A 16,538-nucleotide genomic window follows, 5' to 3' on the forward strand; every position below is an offset into this window, starting at 1 on the left:
GGATAAGAAGTCAATAGTTTATTTTAATTAAAACTGTTGACCTTTTCCTTTAGAGACCATGCTACATTAAAGTATCTTACTTCCAGGGCAGGCCAGAGTCTAGTGAGAAGCTCCTAAATGTGCGTTGTGTCTGTGCTAAAGTGCAGACTCATTCATGTATCCGAGCTGCCTGGAATTACCTCTGCTCCCAGACAGCTAATTCTGGGAGCTGAGGGTTTTGTTTATTTTTCTGCCCTGACTTCTATGGCAGGTCAATGCCCCGCTAAGGTCGGCCTGCTGTTGAACAACTATTCCACAAGGTTCACATATATTTTGCTGCAGCAGTCCTGTAAATCAACAGGAAAACCACATATTGGAATATACTGGTAGCAAATGAAAGGAATAAGGAAGAAGGGGGAGAATTACCAAGGGCTGAGGAAACCACAAATAGGACAAATCACTGCAGAGTAAAAGGAGATGCAGTTAGCCTTTGGCGATAGATGAGTCCAGTCTTTTGGACTGGACTCTGAGTACTAGTCTTTTGGAGACAGGCTGTACAGCATTGCGGTTCTTCAAAAGCAGAAAGACTTTAATCATGCTAGAATTCTCCTCAAACACTCTGCTATGCTTTGCTCCTTGAAATTATTTTCTCATTCCTTGAGAAATATCAGAAAATGAATTAAATACCAAAACATTTGTTTAGTGAGTAGGTTTCATTTTTTGTACCACAGACAAAGACTAATTAAGAAAAGTAGCAATGATAACAGGTTTTAGAAAACCTCTATTTTTTCCAAAAGATATCAGACTCTCTATTAGTTTTGGCAACATCACAGAGAGCTCTTTAATGATGAACGATATGAAATCTACAGGCAGGTTTCTAGCTATCTTGACAGTTTGGGTGAGCCCGTTATCTCTATGAGGTGAACTGAATATATTTATGGCAGGAATAAAGGCTGAGATAAGCTGAAGCTCAAAACTGTGATATGGTTATAGTAAAGGCTGAAAATAAAAATGTAAGGAAAACACACAATTCTTTCTGTGATCTTACTAGTTGTCAGTTTTATTTGATCTGTATCAAAACTATTATTCTCTCTCTTCCTTTCTCTCCTCCCTCTTCCCCAGAATATGAAATTAAATACTGGAAGAATAATGCGGTAGCATCAACAGAGTTTTGTGTGTTTCTTGTCTTTTCAAGAGCCATGCTATGCTACTTGACTCTATCTTAATGTTTATTTTCAGGGAATCAAAAGTACATGCATTAGCCAGATTCTTAGCCCCTGTGAAGTTTACATGGTAGTTAAATGTTTTAGCTGCTTTTTTGTGCCTTGGAAAATTTAAACTAAGCATGCTTGGTTTATGTTGAAGGGAGACAAAGTGTATTTATTCAAATAATTTCTTCATTTAAACTTAACATTTGTGAAAATAGTAAAACATTTTTATGTCATGAAAATACCTGTTAAGAACTGGTACAATATCTCAGGCCAGTAAACTGAACAAAAGGTTATATCCCCATATCATTTCAAGCATTATTCTGAACAGTACCTCAGTGAGCTACATTCATGGCTTTTTGCAAGAAACAGCACTTAAAATGTAACAAACTGTCACTGGAATGAAGCACTGAGTAGATGTCCAAGGCGCTTCAGGTACATTTCCAGTAGAAGAGCACCTAACATAAAATGTAACAAACTGTCACTGGAATGAAGCACTGAGTAGATGTCCAAGGCGCTTCAGGTAAATTTCCAGTAGAAGAGCACCTAACATCTCTGGATCAGATTTGTGGGCACAAGGCCAAGTTAGAGCATCCCACCAGGATACCACCTGTCATCTGAGCCCCAGGAATTGTTTGTGCAATTGTTTTCAGTCACTGGAAAGTGACTTATGGTAACTTGGACCATAGTGAAAGAGTCTTAAGGTGATTTGCTTTGTCTTGCATTGGCAGCAGTCTGAGATGTTCACACAGATATTTACCTTGCTTCAGGTGATAAGTGAGAGTGTTGCTAAACTTCTGATCCCTGAAATAGTTTGACAAAGTGACAGGGAGACTTTCTAGATGTCTTTCTAGTATTGAAACAGCATAGAATTATTGAAATAACTTTTTTATTTTACTGGAAGCAGAGGTCCATCCAGCTGCAGTCTTCTGTCTCTGACAGCAGTCAGCAGCAGGTGCCTCAGTATGGGCATAAAAACAATGCAAATAAATTATACTTCCCCTGAGTATTATCCCAGTATCTTTTGCATCTCAGGGGCTTCCCAAGTCAGAGACAGTTCCCATGTATCTAGTAAACCTCAATGGATTTGTCATCTAGTAAGTGAGAGACTGCTCAATTACAATCCCAAACAGTGGTGCACTCATTGCCTGTTGTTTCACTGCTTTTTTCTCCAAGTGGTGAATTTTATGAATCTCTGGCAAGAATGCTATGGAGGATTCTTGTCATGACTTGGAGGGAAGTTCTTGGCTGAATATAGAAATCTGCCCATACATTATCTACTTAGAAAAAGCCACAGTTTCTCTTACATTTATTTGAAACAAAAACTTTGACATTAGCAACCTCAGCACTCTTAAAAGTATCCAACTTGAACCCCTGGATATACATCTATTTACCTATGAAAGCATCAATTTTTAGGTTTTATGCATATTGTTGCTTTCATAAAGAAGTTACTTATAAAAAACCATTCGTGAAGTATCATTTATATTGCCTAACATTTTGATAGAAAAATATAACCACCATGCAGATAGGAAGTGATTGGAATATTACTTGATTTATGCTAGAAATATTAGAAATATTTCATTAGATGTATAACTACTTAGCACTTTTAACAAAATCATTACTATATTGCTATGTTTATCAGGGTTAAGTATGGACAATAGCAATAAAGCACTAGGAGGACACCAAGAAATTACTAACTTAAAAATTATTCTGTTGACATTTAGAAGATCAGAACATGGTCACCAGTCTGCAAGTTTAATGTTATTATTACCTTATCAAAAGGTTCTTACAAAAAGGACTGTGTTATCCAGTTGATGTGAAAAGCTAATGCCTTTTCGTCTTATATCCTGACAGCTAAATTCTGATTAACCTTCAGAATGTCAAGTACCAAATGCTAAGTAATGGTCTGGTCAATCCAATACTCTAACGAATAAAAGAACATGGGCCTGGAAATGACTTCCAGAGGTCATTTAGTCCCTTTCTAAGGCAGGGACCTATTTATTATACCCATTTATTTCTGTCTTGCTGTTCATCTTCAAGATTTGTAGTCATAGAGATTCATTGTCATAATATAATCTGTTACTGAGTTTGGCTATGCATAATATAAGAAATCTTTACTTATTGACTAAACTAATTTTATAATAATTTAAGTGTGTTCCATCTTTTCCTATCCTACATCACCGGAAAGAATAGACCATTCCTTTGCATTCCTTTGAAAAGCTGCTTTTTTCAGCAGCTTTTTTATGGATTTGAGATTGTTGGCAATCTGTCTTTTGAATTCTGGACTAAACAACCCTAAACCTTTCCTCTTACATTCACCCTTTTGGACTCTGTCCAGTCGATCCACATATAGCTTGAGGTGTCATCCAAAACTGCACCCAGTCTTCCAGCTGAGAAGATACCAATGCAAAGTCAAACAGAGCCTAGGTATTACCATCTAACTTCTTTAAAAAACAAAATGTCAGAAACATTGAAATCTTTCATAAAATAAATTGTTATGCCTTTTGAACAATGAAGACTATTTCAATATTTTTGTATTAGAAATTGTTCTTAGTGGCTTTGTTGCCAAATGCACTAAATTTTATGGACAAACCCAGAGGGCTAGAAATAAATACTGCTTTTCATAGGATCCATTTATCCCGTAAACACATACAAATGTACTATTCAAACATACTTTGGATCTTATTGAATGGATTGTATTGATCTTACTGCATTTGGAGGCAGGCATTCAGTGTACTCAGGAGGGAGAGCAGAGACAGATCTGTGAAGAAAGGGTCTGCCATCATATGTGCAGGGTTTAGACACCTATTCTTTTAGTATGTAAAAGGCAACTAAGAACCTGTCATCAAACCTGAGTGATCATTAGCAAGTTCCCAACGCATGCTAGATTTACAGTGCACTCATGAATTGATGAGCACTAGGTTACTAACAAAATTTTATATACATACATGCTTAATTACAATTTATACAACAAGCCAAAAAAGGAAAGCTGTTAGTTTTGGCATACAAAAGCCTTTTTATGTTGCTTTTGACAAAGAAGATTCTATCATATAAAAATTAAACTTGTGACTTCAGAAAACCATTATAAAAGATGGCTGTTAATATCATTACTCATTTGAGCAGTGGTCCTATATGAGGTAGTTTTTTGCAAGAATTTGTAGAAATTATCTCAATATACATTCATATTCGGCTAAAGATATAGTACAAGCAGGTTTGTGGAGCTGAACTATCTGGTGATAGGTGGCTGAAGTAGGCTGTAGCATTCAAAATACATTTAATTAAAAGAGCTGACATGAAATTCAACAACTTCCCAGAGTTAATAGCAACACTAATTAAGGACCAAAGCGTAAGACTCCACAAAGCATGAACATGCTTTAACTGCTCCAGAAGAGCAGCTGTCTACAGTGGTGATTCATGTTTATTTGTGTAGCTGAACTTTCAAAAACAACTTATCAATGTATTATCTAAATTATTTTTTATTTGGACAATATACTTTATGACCTAAGGATTTTTTATTGCAAACAGAGATGGTAGTGCTGCTTGTAGTATACAAATTATTAGAGGTGGGCTAACCTCAAAAAACTGAACAAACTACCCTCAGTTCAAATAAGCAATTAGTGACTTCATGATCACAACAACTTAAAGAAAGTACCTGTGTTTCTGAATAAAAACTCTCTTAACCTTCTCATGAAAGCCTCCTCTTTACCACTTCATTAGTCACTTTAAAATCTTGCTTTTATTATTATTTCCCATAATGACCACCCTTCATGATTCTTATGCACAATTCAAATAACCCATGGAAATCATTGCCAAAAGTTACCTCTGAGGTTAAAATCTTACTGCTATTCAGAGATGACTTGATATTTATTTGGGAAAGACATTACCTTGTCGTTAAAAATAAACAAGATTCTTCATGGGAGGAAAATCCTGTGAACTCCAGGGAATAAGCCAACTTCTAGCTACTTGGGTCAGACTGTCTCACTGCTCTGGAGCTGATTTATTTGGTGTTCCCTGCAATGGCAGTGCTGCAGGTATCTCTTTCAGAAACCTCTGTTTTATCTTCTCCCACTTCCTCATAGCTACCAAGAAAGTCACTGCTTCCATTCCTCTTTCCCCCAATATACAAGGCATCTGAAAAAACATTTGCACCCATTCAAAGATGTGATTTTGGTGTTGAGACATGAGTAGGAAGTCTTGTGATAATCTGAGGCCCTATGGGAAATGAAGAGATTTTAGAGGACTGCAGGGGAGGATGGAGAAAAATGACCACATGGAGGAAAAAAACACTTAAAAAAAGAAAGACAGAGAGAAAGTAAACCCAAGATTTCAATGTAGTATTAGGAAACATCTTTAAAAAAATTCATAGAATCTCACTGACAAGAACAGTATAGTGGGAAAAAAAAGATGCTCATTAAAACACATTTCGAAAGAAGAATTTATTTAGAATAAATCTATGATGAGAGTTTTGAGCAGGTCCTCAAAAAAGCTTTATAAAATTTTGTGTTTCTTTGACTCATTCCCTTTTAAACATAGATTTTGTAGGTCACCGCTGAAAACCTTCTCCCCGAAAAGGCCATTTACGCATCTATTGCCATTCCTTTAAGTTGAAATGGTAACTAGCACAACTTGCCATATCCTCATCCCAACAACATAAACAGAACCCAGCTGCATCTGTGTTCCAGCTCTGAAAAATGAGGATTAGATTTTCTCTGTTTAACTTTGTCTTAAGTTTCTACAAGATTATACTCTGGTTACAGTAAAATATCAGCTGTACGGCTTTCTCTTTCTTTGGTTATTGCCCCCTTAGGTATAACATTGTAATCAAAGGGAGGTCAATTGTATCAAAATAGAAGTTTGCCAGAATTTATCTGGCATAAATTCTTCCCTCAAGATTTCATTATGAAGTGTTACTTCTGAAAAAAGCCCACTAAGTATTATCCAAAATGTAAGAAATCACTTTACAAGACTAGAAACGTAAATTACATGTATCTGAATAAAAAGGACAGACTAAGCACTGGATCTGAAGGCTAATTACGGTCAATATCATATCAGTAGTAGGAAGTCATAGTTTAAATTACCTTCATACAATGCATTCATTATAGGTAGATAAAAGGCTAACCGCTGCATATGATGAAATTGGAGGATTCACTAGGACAGTGCATATTGTCTAAAAAGAGCTTCTCACAGCTTAATTCCATTTCCAGAAGTCAGAGTGGGAAACACACTGAAAATTTAAAATTCTGCATTTCAGTCCACAGTGATACCTGCAGAATTCAGCAGCGACTCGCTAGATGATCGGTTTGCCACTACCAATGGTGCTTGCAAAAGGTTTGCAGGGGATCCTGGTAAGATTACAATGCTGTGATGTGCAGACTGAAATAACTTTTTAAAATAAAGTGGCATTTAAGCACCAAAAGCAAAGACCACCACCTGACCTTCAAACATGAAGGCAAATGTTCAGTACAACCATATTACATGGAAAGATGCATAAGACCTGTGTTAAAGAAAGAGTCACAAAGCCTATAGGTCTTACTATGAAAAAACCCCAGCAGAAATCTTTCTGGCAAATACAGCTCCTAGCCATTGAGGTTAATATATTTTTGACATTGGGAATATTAGCTCTTTGCTGTCTGGGGATTCATTCTGCCTTCCTCAGTCTGAACTAAGCATCTTTCTGTTACATTACATAGATACCCTGTAAGGTGTTGGAGAGAAAATTCTATTCCCATCAAGATATACAGCAAAACTCCCATTACTTTCAGTGGAATCAGCATGCCACCTAGTTTATCTTTGTCAGTTTGTGTTCTGTAATCTTGGTGTTGCCAAGTTTCATGTTATTCAGAGTTTTCCTTAAAACTCTAACTCCCGTGGCAATCTAAAATTCACCTTAATAAGAAAAGATCTTGGGGATATAGACAAAAGAGTTGACTAATTTGATCTTAAAGCAACAATTTACAATAGATCTGAAGATTCACACTGTATTTCACCACTGACTCCATTTTCTTCATTGGTTAAAGACATATATACATAACTTCATTGCAGAAGTCTAAAGGTGAGATGACTTTTTTTTTTTGCATATAGTTTGCAACCAAGCTAACGCTTCTAGCAAGTTTGAATTTTCTGCATTCAGTCATACAAATGGGAGCAAAACCTATGTCATTGTTAGTCATATTCACAAGTACTTGATAAATATTTCTGGTTTATTTTCAGTGCTATGTTAACAGAGCACTCACAAAGGTGGAGGTATGGCTCTACATGCATTTTCTTTGGCAGAAAACTCAAGTTGAAAAGTTGCTGAGCTGTTACACTTCTTTTTTATCCTAACTTCTCAGTTTACTACTCCTTTAGTTATGCCAACACAATTGTTCATAGGGCCATTCTGTAAACCAGATTGCTGCTTTGCCCTCAGAAAGCAAAGTTCTGGGTTTTTTTTCTGTATCTATATCACCTCACTTTTCAGAACAGTCTTACAATGCAGCTGCTGGAGCTGTAAACTAGAACCACAAGCATCTGGGCAAGACATTTCTTGCCCTCTCTTTCCAGTAGAACGAAATATATGCAATTGCACACAGAGTTCAAAGGGTTAATGAGTAGGAAGCCGCATCTTGCTGGGAAAGAGCAGGCAGGGTAGGGGCGGCAGAAAAGGCAGTTAGCAACTTTATTAACCTAACTTTTATATCAGTCAGTAACATTTTTAATATCTTTTTGTAATCAGTGATACTCAGGTAACTAGTAATTTTCTGCTACCTCTAGACATGTAAATAAAGTGCCTACAAACCCATTATTAAAAAAAAAATTGGACAGACTTTTGACAGTTTTCTAAGAAGTGCCATGTGTGAACTTGCTTAGAGGTTTTGCAGAGAAGTGGACAAATGCCAGATGGATCTGACTGAGGACCCTCCTGACACTGCTGACCCAAAAGCATTTGGCACATTTCAAGACGGACTTTAGTAAAGCCTTTGACACTGTGTCCCGCAGCATTCTCCTGGAGAAACTGACTGCTCATGGCTTAGACAGGTGTACCCTTCGCTGGGTAAAAACTGGCTGGACAGACAAGCCCAGAGAGTCGTGGTGAATGGAGTTAAATCCAGTTCGTGGCCGGTCACAAGCGGAGTCCCCCAGGGCTCAGTTTTGGGGCCGGTCTTGTTTAATATATTTATCAGTGATCTGGATGAGGGGATTGAGTGCTCCCTCAGCAAGTTTGAAGACAGCACCAAGTCGGGTGGGAGTGTTGATCTGCTCGAGGGTAGAAAGGCTCTGCAGAGGGATCTGGATGGGCTGGATGGATGGGCCCAGGCCAATTGTATGAGGTTCAACAAGGCCAAGTGCCGGGTCCTGCACTTGGGTCACGACAACCCCATGCAACACTACAGGCTTGGGGACGAGTGGCTGGAAAGCTGCCCTGCAGAAAAGGACCTGGGGGTGTTGATTGACAGCCGGCTGAATATGAGCCAGCAGTGTGCCCAGGTGGCCAAGAAGGCCAACGCCATCCTGGCCTGTATCAGAAACAGTGTGGCCAGCAGGAGCAGGTAGGTGATGGTGCCCCTGTACTCGGCGCTGGTGAGGCCGCACCTCGAATCCTGTGTTCAGTTTTGGGCCCCTCACTACAAGAAGGACATTGAGTTGCTGGAGCGTGTCCAGAGAAGGGCAACGAAGCTGGTGAGGGGTCTGGAGCACAAGTCTTATGAGGAGCGGCTGAGGGAACTGGGGTTGTTCAGTCTGGAGAAGAGGAGGCTGAAGGGAGACCTTATCACTCTCTACAATTACCTGAAAGGGCAGAGTGGTAAGGTGGGTGTTGGTCTCTTCTCCTATGTAACTAGCGACATGACAAGAAGAAATGGCCTCAAGTTGTGCCAGGGGAGGTTTAGGCTAGATATTAGGAAAAATTTCTTTACTGAGAGAGTGGTGAAGCATTGGAACAAGCTGCCCAGGGAGGTGGTGGAGTCACCATCACTGGAGGTGTTCAAGGAATGTGTGGACATGGCATTGTGGGACATGGTTTAGTGGGCATGGTGGTGTTGGTTTGATGGTTGGGCTTGATGATCTTACAGGTCTTTTCCAACCTTAGTGATTCTGTGATTCTGTGATTGTGTGAAGATCAAGATTAGGAGGCTCTAGATTTAATATAGAGCAAAGAAAATAAAATATGAAAATATCCCCCCCACCACCACAGCAGAAGTATTTATGAGCCTGGGAATAGCAGAATTTGCTAATCAGCTAAACCTTTAAAACAAAGTAAAAATTCTTAGTGCACTTGCAGTTTGATTGTTTGTCTTAATGTTTTCAGGGTGGTGGTTTGATGCCTGCGGCCCCTCCAATCTCAATGGGATGTTCTACACAGCTGGTCAAAACCATGGAAAGCTCAATGGCATCAAGTGGCATTACTTCAAAGGCCCCAGCTACTCCTTGCGCTCCACCACCATGATGATTCGGCCCTTGGACTTTTAAAGGCATTCAGCAGTGGATCCCAGAACAAGCCAGGACAACACTGCCCTCAGTAGCACCACTATCACAGTCCAAAGGTAAAAGGTGAAGGGCTTCTTGAAAGCAACATGTAGGGATGAAGCAAAGTGTATTCATTATCACTCCATAACCTGCAAAAACTCTTCAACAGTCACCGCACATTTTGATGACTGGCAGGAGGCTTGGTTTGGAAAAAGGTGGCTGCAGTGATTTTCCAGAGAAGAACAACTGGATCTGGTTATTCTGCCCGAATCTGGTGCTTGTCAGTGGATGTCTGTCCTTTTTTTTTTTTTTTTTTTTTAATAAGAGATGCAAAAACATACTAGATTATTCAGCAAAAGCATCAGAATTTGAAGAACTGAAATGTATCAACCATGGTCTATTGAGTAGAATGTTATTCAGCAGTGAAATGCCTACTTTATACCCATGAAAAAGGATTATGGAGACACCTTTATCAAAACTCATCTTAAAGCACTCAGGGTGACCACTCCAAATATTGTTTTTCTTAAATGAACTGAATTTGAATGGTGGATGGATTTATGTTAATCCCAGAGTCAAATAATTTGTGCTAATATTATTTTTCATTAAATCCTTTAAGGACACATTTCTCATAAATAAACTGAGTCAAACGTATGAAGAATGATAAGGCTAATAAGCATAAATTCTTCAGTTGCTCTGTAAAGGTAAATCAGATAATTGGCATAATCCCTGAGCTAGGATTTATAGTGTGATAACAGAAGTAGCTGGTTTTTGAGGTTTTTCCCTTCTTTCATTAAAGGCAGTCTGAATGTCACATAGGAAAATTAATGGAAGGTTTAAAGAATGTGAAATATTATCCTAAAGAAAATACGGGATTTTGCATGGAATATTTCCGTCAAAAGTACACAGGAAAGCAAACTATTAGGGTATATAAAAATTACATAAATGCATAGCTTAAGGCAATGGATTCATTTTACAGTATCCTTGCATGTGCACAATTTATCATTAATTATTTTACTATTACATTTTTGTGAATATCAGAAGCATGCCAGTTCTACACAGTGCTTAGGCTACAACTGTAAGAAATACTCATTGGAACTGTATAGAAAATAAAGAATTGTGAACTTGTAAATAGCATGTTTATATTTCCTGTAATGATCATTTAATTTGTACAGGCAGCCCTGATCTTACTCAAAGGGTGCAAAGCCTCAAAAGGATATAAATATTAAGAGAACTTTAGAAGTCTGCTTACAGGTTGCTAACTAGTAATTTTGTTATATTAAAATGTTGCAGAAGTGTTGGGCAAGATGCACAAGTCAACTATTGGAAAACATAAAGTACCTGTAATAACAAGCAACAAAGTAGCTGGGTGGCCCATGGGGTTGTAGAGACAACTCTTGACATTTACAGTGCCTTGTGATTTAGTCATATGAATAAAGTCCATTTGGGAAAGTAGCTTGTAGTCATGCTACTTTTGCCATAGATAAAAGGAAAAAGTTTACCCTGATCCCACCGAAACCAAAAGTAACATTCTCATCAATTAAATTGGGACCAACATGACACACAAAATCTGAATGTGGTGAGTTTTTTGCTTGTCTGTTTGTTGCTTTGTTTCATTCATTAAAGGGTTCCTGAGATCAGGCACAACAAAGATCTGATTCTTTTTAAAGGATGATGATACTAGAATAACTGGGGTTTTTTTTCCCTCCTTCCCCCCCCCCCCCCCCCCCCCCAGCAGTTTATTTCTATGGAATTCTATGGAATAGAAATAAACTGCTTGGATTTTTTTAAACACCTCTTCTTAAAGATCACAAGGCCGCACAGGGGTTTCTGGTTTTGTTACAATTTGATGTTTGTTTGGTTTTAAGTGGGAAGATCTTTTTTTGTGTGTATTTGTATATATTTATATATATATTTGAAATAATCTTGCCTAAGGGTTAATTTGCTGTTTTCTGCTGAATAAGTTACCAAACTACTCCTTACTCAGCAGTTTCTTCACAGAGCTGTTTTGTCTCAGTTTACAACAGTTTTTTGAAATGGTCTTCATTTATGTGCAAAATATATGATCTGTCTTCCTCCATATTGTCAAAAGATATATTTTTGCAGGTCTCCAAGTTAGGAATGCCATTTTTGCAGATCCTATTGCAAAAGACAAAACACATTTAAAATCAAAAGCATGATATTTACTGTTTATTTATCTGGGTTTGAAAAAATGTGGATTTGGTTTCCTATCCTTTATAATAAAACATTTTAAAAAGTTGCAGAGTTGATGATTTGCTTTACTTCTAGTATACCTTTCTGTGACAGGCTGACATTTTACAAGCCACCATCTATCCTTTTAAGAAATATTAATAAATTTAGACAAAGCCTAGGAAGGGAATTTAGTTAGAGTTTGTCCAGAAATAAATATTTCTAACATTTCTAATCCATATTTCAGTATTTTTAATTCAATTTTCTTTATTAAAATCATGGGACTATATTTCTCATTTTAAGTTCAAATCATACAACTCTCTATCAGTCTTTAAAATAAAATGTTTCTTGAATTCCACAGGCAAAGATACAAACTGAATTGTGATGCTTGTTTCTCTTGCCTTATGACATGTTCTTCTATCATCCATTCGATCATGTTGCATGGGAGTGAAAAATCTCCATTGATCTCTTAGCCAAAAATGCCTCTTGCTCCATTTGTATGCCTTTTAACACTACAGGGATCAGTTTTAACATCTCTTTGTAGTCAATTTATCCTCATTTTCTCAGGAATTTTTGCTTAATTGGACTTGTTCATTGTGTTTGTTCAGACCAACCTATCTTTTTAAATCAACACTAAAGCTGTGAGGAACTGCATACATAAAAGCAGATTTTGCTTCTGAAGTTGAACATGATGTACTGCATGAACTGAAGAGTTACAATTAGTAAAAATGGTCTTTCTGGATTTGATTTGTATTAAAATGTTGCTTGCCTTGAAAAATACTAAAAAAATAGTCAATGGTCAATGGTAATAGTAACCTTACCATTTACCCTTCACAGATAAATTTCTTCCTGTTTTATGAAACAGGAATACACAACATTTTCATGAATCAATAGATGCATTTTCCATAGCATATAGGTCATTAATTTTTAATATCTTCTAAGGCTGGACATGTAATTTAAATGCACAGTTTTCTAAGTGCCCTAACATCCAGTACTGGCCTATTAAGTAGGCAAGTCATCTACATTTATAATCATCTGTACAACAGGTTCCCAAGACACAGTTCCTTAAAAAACCCTTCCAGCTATAATAACAACTTTTTTCTCTGCAGACCTGCAACTCAAACCACAACTCTGACCATGCCTCAAATAACCTCATTTGGGATTGGCACAGCACTCACTTCTCCTTTGGGAAAAATAAAACTGAAACAGCAATCACAACAAGAGCTTAACTCTCTAGGTAGGATCAAGCTTAATTTACAGCCAGACTGTGCTGCAGTTGTGCCAAAAGGCATTCTTACCTAGCAGCTTTTACATGTGCTGGACAGCTTGAGGAGAGAGGCAGTAACCCCTGAATACAACTGATGCTGCTGGTGGTGCCTGACTCTGACCTGTGGTGTGCATACACACACACACCTGCACACACACACACACACACACAAATCCGTATGTCTAAACAAAGCTTGACACAGCCTATCAAAATGACCCTTTTTAAATTTTATCTAGAGGAACTGTAATCTCCGGCCAAAAAAAAAAAAATCCAGAAAGCACCAAAAATGAAATAAATGAAAAGTGCAAATGCCAGCAGGAAGGGAGGATTAAGGGATAGCATGTGGAAGGTAGGGGACCAAGAGCAGGAAGGAGAGAAGACAGGGATATGGGACTGTAATGAAGAAAGGGAAAAGACAGACAGATAGGGAAGAGCTGAAGTGAAGAGATTACTCGCAAGACATAGCAGCTCCATATTTCCTGTCCCACGTCTGTCACACAGTGTAGGAACTCCCTTCTCCTCCAGGAGTTTCTGAACCACCCTCTCCCTGGCTTCTGCTCACATGAGCAGGAATCTATGGGTCTCATTTGCTTTTGCGTGCTTTGGGGGGTTTGTTTGTCTGTGTGCTTTTTTAATTTTTGACAGGGACCAATTTAGTATGGATCTTTGAGAAGACATGCTGCTTATGGTTATGTCAAGATAGCTCTGTAGCAAGTCCTTTAAAAATGGAAAACTTCCTTTAGAAAATGCTGTATTCTGCTGTGTGAATTTTAAGTACTGTTGATGTGAAACAGAACCTATGCCCATCCAAAATCTTGTGAAATTAGAGCCTTTATTCTTCCACTAGCTAAAATTTCTGTTGGGAGCAGACCTTATTCTCCGTAAATATGGTCTGTGCCGTCCTCTGAACCAGTGAGTTCAATTAAAGAAAATTAAAGAATGGATATATACTGTAATTATGATGCCCAAAAACCACTGATATACTGAAATACATGAAGGCCTAGACACCAGTCCTGTGTTTTGGTAGAAAGAATCTTGAGCCCCAAAGTGTTACCATAAATTTTCTTGCTCGCATTATGCTTCTCACCTTCCTTTCACTTTAATAGTGCCCCTGGGCCTCCTTTTAAACTGCTGGCAGTGCTTGCCTTCTGCTGCCTGCAAGTAGTCACAGGAAGGCAAGCACCACATTTAACAGAAGACCAAAGACCTGCAGATGCTTGTGTTCACAACCACAACATCACCTATAAGGAGAGCAAAGTCAGTCCCCGCCAAACCATGGGAAAGGAACCTGTCTTGACTGTCATTTGCTCTGCAAGGCTGCAGAGGGAAAAACAGGCACATATGCACACAGAGGACCTTCTTTCTACTTAAACAGAAAATGGATGCTTTGCCAGGTCAGCACTCTAGAAGCCCTAATAGGACCCCAGAAGAGTAACTCATAGGCACCTGCTTCAGTCCAGTAGGAAAAGGAGAGGAAAATACTCTGAAACAAGGAAAAGTAAAATTGGAGAACCTTGATAGACTGAGACAGGTAAGAAAGAGTTGGGGAAGAGTGAGAAAATGGCTGATACAAGATAATACAGCTAAGAATGCAAAGGGATAAGATTAGGAAGCTGAGGACAAGGCCAGCAAAAGAAGGGAGTCAGTCTGACAAAAAGAGTATGGGGAAATGACAAAGATGAAAGCACAGGAAAAGGAGGAAAATAAAGAAGAATTAGGCAGAGGAATCTGTTAATATATTTATTAGGGGAGAATTAGTATCCAATTAGTTTTCCAAAGCCTAAAATGAACAGTGTTGCCATTTTACTTTCTGCTTTTATTTAATATTTACAATGCAGTGGAGATACATTGACATCTGGTAAAATCTAAAGCAATACTTGAAAAGCAGTCCCTTCTTAGAGGAATTTTTGGTAACATGCTGTCTGAGAAACAGTTCGTGCTTTTAGCATGAGACAAGAATCCACCAGTAGATAAATCAGCTTTGGATAATATTTATTCTTCTACTAAAAGATGTGGATCTCCATCCTTTTGCAGCCCTCTGATGCTTATATTTAGAATCATTGTCTGCTCTAACGGAAACTACAAATCTCGGTCCTGATCTCATTCAGCTGCAGTGTTGAACCAGTGGTTTGTTTTCTTTTGAGTAATGGAGCAGAACTTCTGGATATATGTTTTACTCTTCTTCGTTTGAAGCAAACCTTTCTTTCTTCTTTCTTCTTTCTCTTTTCTTTCTTTTTCTTTTTTTTTTTTTTTCATTTAAAAGCTTCTGCTTTGGACTTCATCCTTCATCCACCAGGGATGATTATTTAATCTCTTTGATAGCTTCACTTAGTGCTGTTTTTTCCACAAAACCCCAGGCAAAATTCTTCTCCTAGACTCTTGCAGTGGTTCTTGTCTCCAATCTTCTGCTCTGCCTTCATGTGGAGCGAGTATCACACTGCCAGGCACAAATACTGTCCTTTTTGAGGGGTTTCATTCAGTCCTTCCAGGACACTGGAACTCCTTGGAACAACCTCAGTGCAAGTCCTGGGTCCCACAAATCCTGGCCTGTGCCTGTGCACTGACCAGCACCTGCCCAAATCTTTCTGGCTGAAAGCCACATCAGAGCTATCTGTACCCTAGTCCAGGCAATAGGGGAGTCATCAGCCCCCCTGCTTCCCTCCTACCCATTTCTCCTGGAGTAGCTCCCTGTCCCAAGAGTGGAGAGAAGGAGCCACAGTGATGGCAGTTTCTCACGAGGTGATGTCTACACACCTCCAGGCTGTGCACACAGTAAAGCAGCCCCTGTGGAGTGAAGGTACTGGCTTTTAGACTGCCTGGTCTCAAGCCAAAGATGATACAGCTGCTTGTCAGTATTTTTTAAGAAGTACGGCCTCATTAGCTAAAGGTTTTTCCACTAATTTATTCTGTTTATTAGATTAAGAAACTAATACTAGGTTAACCACAGGAGAAGACAGGCAGTTCCCTAAACATATAGGTGGAGATGTGTCCAGTGTCACTCACAGAGGACTGATACATTCCATCACGTTTAGCATGTTACAAAAGATTTGGTGTTTATTTAGAGTTTTCAAGGCTTTGGGAAAAGACAATAATAAATACATTGGACTTTGTGTTGTAAAAATAAATTTATAAGCAAGAGTGGTTTTAGGTACCCAACAGTGTAAAATGAAAAGATGGAAAAATTACCTCTGCGAGTATTAACAGAGGTTTAGGCAGGAACCAGCAGCTCTGTCACTGCTTCTTTTCCATTGTGTGACATGTGCAAATTCACATGACAACAGCATCTCCTGAATCTCCTTTCTGGCCACTGTGAGCTGCCCCACAGTCCGAAGACTAGATCAGAAAAACTGCCTCAGTTTGATATAATCTAAAATAGATTAAATGATACTGCTGCAAGTCAATGGATAATGCAGGAAATGGAAGGAGATTTATAAGGTGACTAACCTGTTCAG

The 16,538-nt window shown here is 38.4% G+C and overlaps 1 protein-coding gene across 1 annotated transcript in view; it reads left to right on the forward strand.

The window, feature by feature from the left end:
- The window catches only part of ANGPT1 (angiopoietin 1), a 170,486-nt gene extending 160,714 nt beyond the window's left edge, over positions 1-9,772 (forward strand). Inside the window, exon 9 of the mRNA XM_059815195.1 lies at positions 9,475-9,772. Coding sequence (XP_059671178.1) covers positions 9,475-9,635 — 161 coding nt within the window. The 3' untranslated portion in view covers positions 9,636-9,772. The remainder of the gene's footprint in view (positions 1-9,474) is intronic.
- Positions 9,773-16,538: the final 6,766 nt, after the last annotated feature.

The sequence above is a fragment of the Gavia stellata genome, chromosome 3, assembly GCF_030936135.1.
Source record: "Gavia stellata isolate bGavSte3 chromosome 3, bGavSte3.hap2, whole genome shotgun sequence".
Classification (NCBI taxonomy): domain Eukaryota; kingdom Metazoa; phylum Chordata; class Aves; order Gaviiformes; family Gaviidae; genus Gavia; species Gavia stellata.